This window comes from Camarhynchus parvulus, chromosome 4 (genome assembly GCF_901933205.1).
Source record: "Camarhynchus parvulus chromosome 4, STF_HiC, whole genome shotgun sequence".
Lineage (NCBI taxonomy): Eukaryota > Metazoa > Chordata > Aves > Passeriformes > Thraupidae > Camarhynchus > Camarhynchus parvulus.
This window is the reverse complement of record NC_044574.1, coordinates 66,537,142-66,548,182: the sequence shown is the minus strand read 5'-3', so window position 1 is coordinate 66,548,182 and position 11,041 is coordinate 66,537,142. Positions and strand designations below refer to the sequence as shown.

General features: G+C 38.6%; 1 protein-coding gene across 1 annotated transcript; it reads left to right on the top strand.

The window, feature by feature from the left end:
* The first annotated feature begins 55 nt into the window (after nt 1–55).
* MFSD8 (major facilitator superfamily domain containing 8) lies at nt 56–11,039 on the top strand. The gene is made up of 12 exons (XM_030948397.1): nt 56–171; nt 1,182–1,267; nt 2,206–2,249; nt 3,535–3,775; nt 4,297–4,410; nt 5,009–5,153; nt 5,750–5,808; nt 6,403–6,511; nt 7,537–7,671; nt 8,045–8,148; nt 8,238–8,497; nt 9,616–11,039. Exons 1-12 carry the CDS (start codon nt 68–70, stop codon nt 9,829–9,831), a joined length of 1,617 nt encoding a protein of 538 aa, XP_030804257.1. The 5' UTR covers nt 56–67; the 3' UTR covers nt 9,832–11,039.
* Nucleotides 11,040–11,041: the final 2 nt, after the last annotated feature.

Here is an 11,041-nt window from a genome sequence, read left to right as displayed (position 1 = left end):
TCGCGCTCGGGCGCCCCCTGGCGGCGTGCGTGGGGCGGGCGCGGGCGGGGCCCGGCGCTGCGGGGCCATGGCGGCCGCGGGCTCCGCTCCGGGGGCGCGTCCCGACGGGCGGGAGCCGCTGCTGGGGTCCGCAGGAGCCGCGGCAGATGAGGAGGAGGAGGAGGAGAGCAGGTAGGGACTGGTTCTGCTGTGAGGGGGCGCCGTGGGTGCACTGAGGAGCCGCCCGTGGGTGCCGGGTCCTTCCCCGCCCCTCAGGGGCAGCCCGGCCCGGGGGGCGCTGCCCGGCCGGGAGTCCCGGCCCAGCCGCCGTCCCCAGCGCTCCCCGGAGCTCGGAGCCCGAGTCTCGGACCGCCCCGGGCCCGGCTGTGGGAGCGGGCCGGGGGCTGCTTCCCTCTGAGGGAAAACACAAACGCACTGGCTTGGGAAGTTCCTAAAAAACGCCCAACGGGATTAATGTGCGGCTGAAGTCCGGGTGGTTAATAGCAGCCTTCATGTGGGGGCAGCTGTTCGGCGCTTGGGGTTTTTTTCCCCCCTTCTGACAGCAAAACAAGTGTCTTGAATTTAAAATCGCAGATTTTAAGTCTAGGTACGACTTGAGTAAACAGCGTTTGTAAACTCTGTTTAGGTATCTACATCTATAACCTGAGTCTGCATCATCTGAATAGACATTACTTTGTAACTTAGCTTGTAACTTCTAATTTTTTTCAGCCCTTGCAATCTACAGCAGTATCTTTTACACACAACTTTTACATTGTATGTTGTTATTTTCTCATCATAAAAACAGACTGGCTGTAGCTTTTAGTCAAATCAAGAGTTGTTCAGGTTTGTGGTTCTTTTGAGGTTACAGCTGTGAGGGGTTTAACACCCACTTTTTAAAGGTTTTATACTCCAAAGTGTCTATACAGAATTTGCAGAACTGAAGACCTCCCTAGATTAAGATCTCTCTGTGTGACATTTGGTGTGTGATAGCATTTCTGTTATATTGTTTGATTTGTGAATCTAGTATTTTTCCAGCAAAAAATAAATTCTTTATAGTCTTTGCTATGAAGCGGAAATCCACTCCTGCTTAACAAGTTACACAATTGCATTGAGGAGATGAAAAATGTTTGCAGTGTGGGAGCAGCTAGAAGAGGATCTGATAATGATTTCTTTCTCCCTCTTACTTTTTGTTTGAAAACCAGGGATGTTGTGGAATCACAGGAGCATTATAAGAGCAGGTGGCGATCCATCTGGATCATGTACCTGACAATGTTTCTCAGTAGTGTAGGTGAGTAAATACATGTGGAATTTGATGCTATTTGTTTAATTAATATACTTTGGTTTGAAAATGACAGGGCTTTGTAAATTCCAGCTAGAGAGCTTCTTTAATGCTACTGTTCTAACCTCAAAAGAGGTGCATTGTTTGATTCTTTAAAAGAGAATGTCTGAATCTTAGCAAGTCAAAGAGAAAGTTACATCTGATAAGTAATAAAACTGATTTTACACAAAGTGATGGATTATATAAGTCTGTGGCTTATGACTCCCTAATAGTTTGGTAGTGGCAAGGTAAGGGTATAGCTCAGAACCAAACAAAACAGAGGTTGCACTTTTATCACCCAGAGTGAAACTTCTAGGGAATGAAAACAGAAATAACATGGCATTCTTAAGAGGTAAGAACTTTATGGGAATGTATGCTGTCTATTTCAAAATATGTATCAAAACTTGTTTTCTCCTACTGGACTTTGCATCTCCATTGCAGGACAAATTGAAATTTTATTCCTAAATAACTCCCCCCAGAAACAAGAATTGATTTTTGACCTTTGATGATTTTCTGTGGGCCTAGAAATTATCTTGAATTTGATAGGATACTTCAGTAACTCTTTTTTTTTATTATTATTAATTAAAATCTCTGTGACTAATGAATACAGATATGTCAGTATATCAAGAATTTTTTTTTTTTTTACTTTGGGGGCCTTGTTTTCTTTCCATTGGGAGGACAACATAGGAGGTTTTTTGTTTAGTGTGTATGCACCTATAAAATGATCTTTTGAAGATAGTTCCTCCTGATAGGAAGAATTAGCACTCCATAAAAGAAGCAGGAAATGCACAGGTTTATACTGTAATACATTTAGAGGCAGAAAAATGGACTTGTAATAACTGTTTCAGGAAAGAAAATTATTGATAAAAATGGCAAATAAAAGAACTTCATTTTTTACTGTGTTACAGGTTTCTCAATTGTAATTATGTCCGTGTGGCCGTATCTCCAAAAGGTTTGTAAATATGGGGTGTTTTTTAAAAGAATTAAGAATAGAAAACTCCTGCTCAGAAAGTAGATAATAGAAAACCTGACATTTTATTTAGGAAAAGGAAAAATAGAGGGAGGTGTGTGGCTTTAAGAGACTTTTATTCTTTCATCCACTTAGACAGCTTTTATTATTTCTTGCAAAATTGATAAAGGTACAATTGATAAAGGTACATCATAATCCAGAAATGTTTGGTTTTCCAATATCATGATTTCCTGGAGAGCAAATCAATAGAAGTCTTGTTATTAAAACATAGTACACAAGGCTTGTCTGTGTTTTGAAAAAAAATAAAAATAGAAGAGGAAACTGAAGGTGGAAGTTGCTCTGTAGATGTCACATTTTTGCACATAGATCTTGGTATTCCTAACAGGGGATAGCCATTGTTCCTGTGATTTTGGCTTATATGGGATTTTCACCTCTTAGACCTTAAAAGCAGCACAAAAGTCCCTAAAACCTCAGTTTAATCTGTGCTAGGATTTTAGTGCCCCTGGAACTGTAGAAGGCAATTTTCAAATGCAAATTTGGGAGAGTATAACCTGGGCAGGGACCTAGAGGTGTCGCTGAAGGTGAGGCTGATGCTGAATTCTTGCAGAAAACAAGAAAATGCATTACCAGCTGTTGCTATAGGATATGAAACAACATGACGTGCACACACTGTTGTTTTTAAGGTGAAAAAAGGAAAGTTTATTTTTTGATTTTAACATTTATAGATTTTTAAAAGTGACAGTGGATTGGTGGGTGAAAGTGCCACCTCTCCAATGACACTGCACAAACTAACAGTTTATCAAATTTCTTTTCTTCTATAAAAGAATGCAAAATAATAAGTTATTTACAAAAAGTTTGTGAGAAAGTTCGTTACAAGAATGTAAACATCAGAAGGTTTAGAAAATCTTAAAAAATCAGAGTGACAACCAGCCCTGTAAATCAGGACAGATTCAGGCATGTGCAGATACAGTGGAAGTGACTCCTTGCTCCTGGCATGGAAGGTGCCTGCTGTGCTGCTCAAGTTCTAGCCCAGAACATCAAAATCTCCTGGAGTTTGCTGCAAGTGAGCCATTCCAGGCTTGGAAGCAAAGAGGGTTTTATTGGTTGGGTGCATTGCTGGAGAGAGTGAGGCAAGGTTTATTACCCCAGAGGAAGCATGACAGTGCAGAGTCCTTGTTGTCCCAGGTACTGATTCTCAAAGGGTGTTGCTGGTAATGTCAAACACTGCAGTGCTTTCCCCACAGATCTGACTCATGTGTTCCTGCAGATTGATCCAACAGCAGATGCCAGTTTCCTGGGCTGGATTATAGCTTCATACAGCATTGGCCAAATGGTTGCTTCTCCCCTCTTTGGCCTCTGGTCCAACCACAGGCCCAGGAGAGAGCCTCTGGTCATTTCCACTGCTATTTCAGTCGCTGCTAATTGTCTCTATGCCTACGTCCACGTGCCCCATGCCCACAACAAGTACTACATGCTGACTGCCCGTGCTCTCGTGGGGTTTGGAGCAGGTAAACACTGCAGGATTTACATTTCTGGAAATTGTTACATTCTGTGTCTCGTGTAAGATGGTTAATGTTATGTTTTAATGTATTATTATTGTTATGTTTTAATACCAGATTTACCATTATGTGAATAAGAACTTAATATTTAACAAAGCAAAGGGTTGGCCTGTAGTGGTTTGTAACAAAATTGTGTAATTGTGCTGTTGTGTAAAAATACTGGAGGGAGTGCTGGCTTTTATTACCTTGCAAAATCAGAAACCAGCCCCTAAAATAAATGTCACTCAACATTTAACAATATGAACTTGATACTTATATGAACACTTGCTTGGTTTTGGTTTTTTGAAGGCAATGGGGCTGTAGTTCAATCGTATAATGTGGGTGCCACTTCTCTGATGGAAAGAACGAGTACCATGGCCAGTACCGGTGCCTGCCAAGCAAACCAACCCCTAAAATGAATGTCACTCAACAGTTTAACAATATGAACTTGATAGTTACATGAACACTTGCTTGGTTTTGGTTTTTTGAAGGCAATGTGGCTGTAGTTCGATCATATATTGCGGGTGCCACTTCTCTGACGGAAAGAACGAGTGCCATGGCCAACACCAGTGCCTGTCAAGCAGTTGGCTTCATATTAGGCCCAGGTAAAGCAAAATCTTCTTTCCTCACTTCTCTTACTAGGTTGAAATTGGGCATTGGAAGTAGGAATCCTCGGCAGCTGTATGCAGGGGATTTTAAGGCATAGTTTGTCAGTGATATCAAAATTGAATAAATGGGGTCCACTAATCTGTACTTCTTTAAGCCAATATAAATGAAACATTCCTGTCCAATTGCTCTGCACCAATCTAAAATTTAAAACCCCCCCACTGCATCTTTTCTCTCTAGTTTGCCCATAGCACAAGGGATAATCCAGTCCCAGGACCAATGTTTTCCATTAAAAGCAAGAGGAAAAAAAAATCATCTGTCTGCCAAGAAAATTAATTATTGGTACACTCAGAATTCAGTTCTATAAGTGTCATGATGCTGTTTATACTGTTTATTTTATGTAATCAAGTACTTTCCTGGCTAGCTGAGATCCCACTGGTATCCATTTTGTTTATTTAGAGTAGAATTCTCAAAATGTAAAAGGCTTGACAGGTATAATACTTAAATTTTACTTGGCAGTTTGAACAACTTTTCTTATGTGTTCTAATGTTTCCTTAATGATTCTCAAGATTTTCACAGTACATTGATGTTTTTAAGTTTTTCAGACATGTTTTACACTTATTGGAGAAGAAGGAGTAACGTGGAAATTCCTTTGTCTTCAGCTGAACATGTACACAACACCTGTGTTATTTGGAGCTCTCTTAGGAGTTATTAATATTATTCTCATCTTTGCCATATTCAGGTAATCAAGTAAAAAAAACCTTATAAATACCTTACCTTGTTTTTGTGGGTGACTTGGAGCAAATAATATGCTGCTCAGCAGGAGGAATAATAAACCTGCTAAAACTAGAAGTTGTTATTCATTTTTTAAGTGTTTCTACCTTCTTTAATACCTTTTTTTTCTGATGCTCATAAAGGCATCTTGGTGATGTTATGGTTACAATGTAAACTGATTTTAAAAGTTAAAGATATAAGACTATTAGGCTTGATATAGTTTAATGTTGGCAGTTGCTGCCCATGTATTTTCTCTAAGGAGAAATTAGGTTGCCTGTAGGGATCTCACTGTCTGTGTCTTTCCTTTAAGATTCTCAGGGGACATTTTTTTGCATTATCCCACTGGTGCAAATGCATATGGATATACAATATGCTCCCACTAGAATATTTCCTTTCTTGAACAGTGTTCACTGCAGTCAGGTGCCAGTTTTGTAGATGATGTTTAATGGAGCTGCAAATAATTATCCTATAGATGATACCATTTACATTTATTTTAATAGAAACTTGACTCAATAGTAGATCAAATAAATGTGTGTATTAATGAAAAAAGTTTTACATTTCTAGGGAGCATCGAGTGGATGACATGGGACGCCAGTACAAAAGTATCAATTCTGATGGAGAAGGTACCAGTGTTTCCTTGAAAACTTACTCTGTGATTTTAATTTTGAAGTACTCTCTTATTACATAGAAGCATTTAGAAGTATTCTGAAGTCTGATGCACTGGGAAGCTGATGTGGAAAATAAGCTGCATCTCTCCCTAGCTGGTCCAGAAATGGCTTCATTTGTTGTGTTGTGCCCATAGTGCTGTCTGGTAGCAAAGAAGGAAAAAAATAAAAATTGTATGGATCCTTCCATATTTTCACCCTGAGAATCTTGCTATGTAATTTTGACCTTTGAAGAGAACTTTTTGGTTTCCATTGTTCAGATATTTCAAGAAGTTTGCTTATTTTGCTGTCACTCAAGATTCATTGGGAAAACAGACCATGTAACCAGTTTGGAAATCATTTTCTCTAATTGACAGTGGAATTGAAATTTGAACAACTCCATTTTGATATAAAAATTTTATAATTTGAGTGTCAAAGTATAACTGCCTAGCTGCCCACCAACTTACATGCTAAATACTTGGAAGACCTAAGGAATCATTGCTGTTTGTAATTTGTGATGGTACAAGAAAAAGCTCAGTGTGCAGTTCAGGTAATTCTTTTGTGTTGCTGCAGGAAGTGATGTTCTGGATCAGAGCACAGAAGGAAGCATTGACCACGTTGCTGTGGTAGCACTCAACGTTCTCTTCTTTGTCATCCTGTTTGTGTTTGCTGTCTTTGAAACGTAAGCTTGTCTATTTTCTCTGAAAATATTCAGACATGTAGAGTAATTAGAGTGGGGATACATGTAAAGGCTTTTCTGTTCCACTCATCTTCCTAAGTAGAAGTCCAAAACCACAGGCAATCAAGCTGATATGCACTGATAATGTATCAAAGGTCAGTGATAACTGAAGTAATGAATTAAAGGTCAGCAATAACTAAAGATATGTACAGAACAGTACATACCTTTACCATATCTACCATATTTGTGGTAGAGAAATCATTAATGTAAAAGCTTTTCAATGGAGGCAAACCCATATCCTCAATTTTTTAAGTACTGAAAAAAAAAATAGCTTCGCTTAGGCTACCTAAAATCTTCAGAGAAAACATGTGTTCAGTTGAGTACCTTATTCTTTATTTTTTGTTTTAGTTTTGTGTGATTTCTTAGTATGATTCTGATTATCTCCAAAAGCTTCAGTGCATCTTTTATTTCAGTAATGATTAAAACAATTGTATAGTAGAGTTAATACAGTTGTATTCTAAAATACACTGTTCTATATGACTGGGATTTTTTTAGCTTAAAGAGGTATGTTATTTACTCCCAAATTTTCTGTCTATAAGAAAAAAAGTAAAACATAACATCATTATCTCAGGCCTAAGTGTACTTCATTTTTTTAACTTAGGAAATTCGTTGAATATATATGATTTATTCTGCAAGTCTTTTGAGCTCTAATGTAGTTAAAGTTTATTTTACAATTTGGCTCTGTCATGAGTTGCATTATTTTTAGAAAACTGAGGTTTCAGAGACTGGTTGGTTGCTAAAATTTAAACATTATCAAAAGTTTATTATTTTTGTTCTCACAGAGTCTGATTTTTATTTTGTGTCTCTATTACACTGGCTTGGCTTTCTCTCCAGCATTGTTTCATGAACTATCAGAAATAGATTAATGATGCTTCAGAGTATATTTGGTGTATACCAGATACATGTGTGGACACTAATGTATGGAAGAAGCTTTTTATGATTACTGTATTTTTGTTCTGTCATTCCAGTATAGCTACTCCACTGACAATGGATATGTATTCCTGGACCAGGAAAGAAGCTGTTTTTTATAATGGAATAATCCTTAGTGTGATTGGCATTGAATCAGTTATTGTTTTCATGGTGGTTAAAACACTATCAAAAAAGTAAGTTTTGGGCATTTTGTTTCTTATGTTGGCTGAATGTGAAAAGCTTCATGGCTGGGCCAAATCTCTTACTCAAGTCTTTTACTGGTATTGAGTCTGGGTTTACTATGACAATGAAATACTTCCAGTTTTGGCACAGCCTTGATGTTGTGGTTGTTCTTTATTCTGTTAACATAACCCCCTCTTATTTGACTGTCTTTTACCCTTGAATCACAAGAAATGCTTGTTTTGAGTTACTGTGATTTTGTAAATTTTCTTGCCAGTGTTTTGGTCAGATATCATTTCTACAAACTAATGGGCTGTGTCATTAGCAGCTACCTAAATTTTACATTAATTAAATGATACATTTAACTACAATTTCATTGTTTGGTAGGACTGGTGAGCGTGCCATACTCCATGCAGGCTTACTGATTGTCTTGGTTGGATTCTTTATCTTACTGCCTTGGGGGAAGAAACTACCAAATATCCAGTGGCAAGGTATAGTTCAAGTCTTACCAGACTACCTTCTTTTGAAAGCCTTTCATTGCACTTTTGTTCTTAATGATCTGAATAACTTATTTTTACAGAAATAAAGAACAACTCCATTCCCAGAACAGCCCCCAGTGAAATGTTAGCACCTTTCTGGAGTTTGCCAGAGCTGCAGCTGCCATCCAACCACACAGCAGAACCCGTGGGCTGCCCTGTCACACAGTCCTGGTGCCTGAACACTCCCATGATCTACCTGGCCCAGTACATCAGCTCTGATGTGCTCATAGGCTTGGGCTATCCTGTTTGCAATGTCATGTCCTACACTTTATACTCAAAAGTCCTAGGACCAAAGCCTCAGGTAAGCACCATCCCTAAAAGGTTTATTTCATTTGCTGTGCACTCTCTTTATTAGAATAAGAGGTCTAGTTAAAGTTCCTTTTGTCATCAGCCAAATAATGAGCAGGGCAGAACTTTGCAGGGCAGAATAATAAGTGTTTTAAGCAGGGCAGAACTTTGCAGGAGCTCCAATCCTTTTCAAAATCCAAGGCAAGTCTCTATGGGGAATTAGAAAGCAAGGCTTGTGCTACTTATGCAAATCTTACAACGTGAAAATTTCATGACTGTTCTGGCAGAGTCCTTTTCCTAAATACCAATTATATATTTGGAATACCAGCATGGAATAATGTCTCTTACTAAGTTTATTATATAAAGGCTACAAATAGACTACTATAAACACTACTACTAGACCCCCGGTATGGGCATTTTTTAGTATGCACCTAACTCTAGAAAAAAGACATAAATGTAGTATTTTTAGAAGTTTTATTGTCAAACAAAGCATCTCTTAATTTAGCTTGCCCTCCACACTCACATGTCACATCTTTACCTTTGCTTTCTCAGAAATACTTAATACACTTGCTGTTTTCTATAAGAAAAGCAAAGGTTAAAAAGTAGAGCTATTTTTTGTGTGCTGATAAACTGGATTTTCTTTCCATTCTTTGGGTTTTCTGTGGTGTTGGGGAGGTGAAGAGGTCATTTGAGTGTACTTTTCACTCAAAACTGTTGTAGCTTGTCAGGTAAAGTGTGTATTTATGAGCATAGGAATGAGCAAGTTATGGTGAGCAAGTTATAGTGAAACACAATAGCAAACTTACATTATTGCTTAACAAAAAATTTTATTCCCCCTTTGCCCATTTTTCCTGTTATATTTTGGTGAAAGAGACTTAATGCTTTGAGCCAGAACACAGCCAGAACTCTTTTTTTGTTAGCAGTAGAGTACCTATGAGTGGAGCCTTAGAATTAAAGCTTGAAGAGGCTGAGCAGTACTCTTGGAAACAAAATAATCAGTGTCTTAATGAGTTAAGAAAGATAAGTGGTTGTTTAAATACTTCTGCATTTTCTAGTTAAGCTAATGGGTTGGAATTAATGGCAAGCTAAATAATGCCAGTATCACTTACATAAGCTTTTGATCTGCTGTAGGGTGTCTACATGGGATGGCTGACTGCCTCTGGAAGTGGAGCACGGATCCTTGGGCCTGTTTTTGTGAGCCAAATCTACACTCACCTGGGGCCACGCTGGGCATTCAGCTTGATCTGTGGAGTAGTTGTAGTCTCTCTCTTACTCTTGGAGATAGTATACAAGAGACTAATTGCATTTTCTGTCAGATATGGGAGGATGCAGGAAGAGAATTGTTAAATATGTATTTTAAAAAAACCCAAACAGTAAAACCAAGCAGAAGTAATACTTAGTTTATTACTGCTTTTGAATGAGGACTACTTAACCACTGACCTTGTTGGCTGTGTGCTAACAACTGTACACCTGTACTTACACATTGACAGAACATTTAACTTGGTCATACCCCAATACTGGTTACCCCTGCTGCAGCTGGCTTCTGTGTCCTGCTTTTCTGGCAGCAGAGGAAGGAATGTGACGGGTCAGAGCAATATCATGGCACATTTGAAGTGTGTACAGTTTATGTGATGTACATGTGCACTGAGTGCAGCTGTGAAGGTCACAGGTTATGTGCATCCTTTCCAGAAAGAAGTAAATGAAATATTATCTTGATTCTGTGAATCAGGATTAGTAACTCTTTTGTAACTACAAGATTAGTTGAGCTGCATGCACTTTGTATGGAGATGCCACTACTTGAGCAAACCTTCTGATGTTGATTTTGTTGGCTTGTATGCACTGGTTAATACAGACCACCTGGTTCTGGAACCTGTTACATCTCCTCCAGGATTCCAAATGACAGGTGACAGAAACATAGAGTAAGGGAGGTGCCCTCCATACAGGTACTTGATGTGGGATTTGGGTCTTGAAGTTGACCAAGAGCCATTGAAAATCAGTTTCAGCAGCTGTTACTTGAACTACAGAGAACCAAATGTGCAATTTTTCCTCTACTATTTTGCTGAATGCCTTTTTGTAGCAAGAAGGATAACCTGCAGCATTGAAAAATGCACAGCTTTTCTTAACTACAAGAAAAAAAGTCTAAGCACAATAGTTTACACTTTTGTGCTTGGTGAGAATGAATGCACTGTGCTGAGCAGTGGTGGTTAATTAAGTGGAAGGAGAAAACTGGCTCCTAGGTGTTCACTATTATCTGCAGACTTCTATTTCTTCTGATTTAGGGTACAACAAACAGGAATTTATACTGTTTTTGTCATTCAGGTTTTATTTTAAAAAGTGAGACTCTAATTTTCCTTCATAACGGGGCCTAAGCTCATCTGTACGGGTTTGTTTAGCTCTTTTAATGCTACTGGGGAAAAAAACCTCTGGAGTAACTCCAGTATGAGAGTTGTGGCTGCTGTCTAATGTCTCTACTATTTGGATTTAATAAATGTAATTATTATTCCTATGTACTCAATTGTTCAAACACTAGAAAACTACTGAATTAAAAGATGATTTT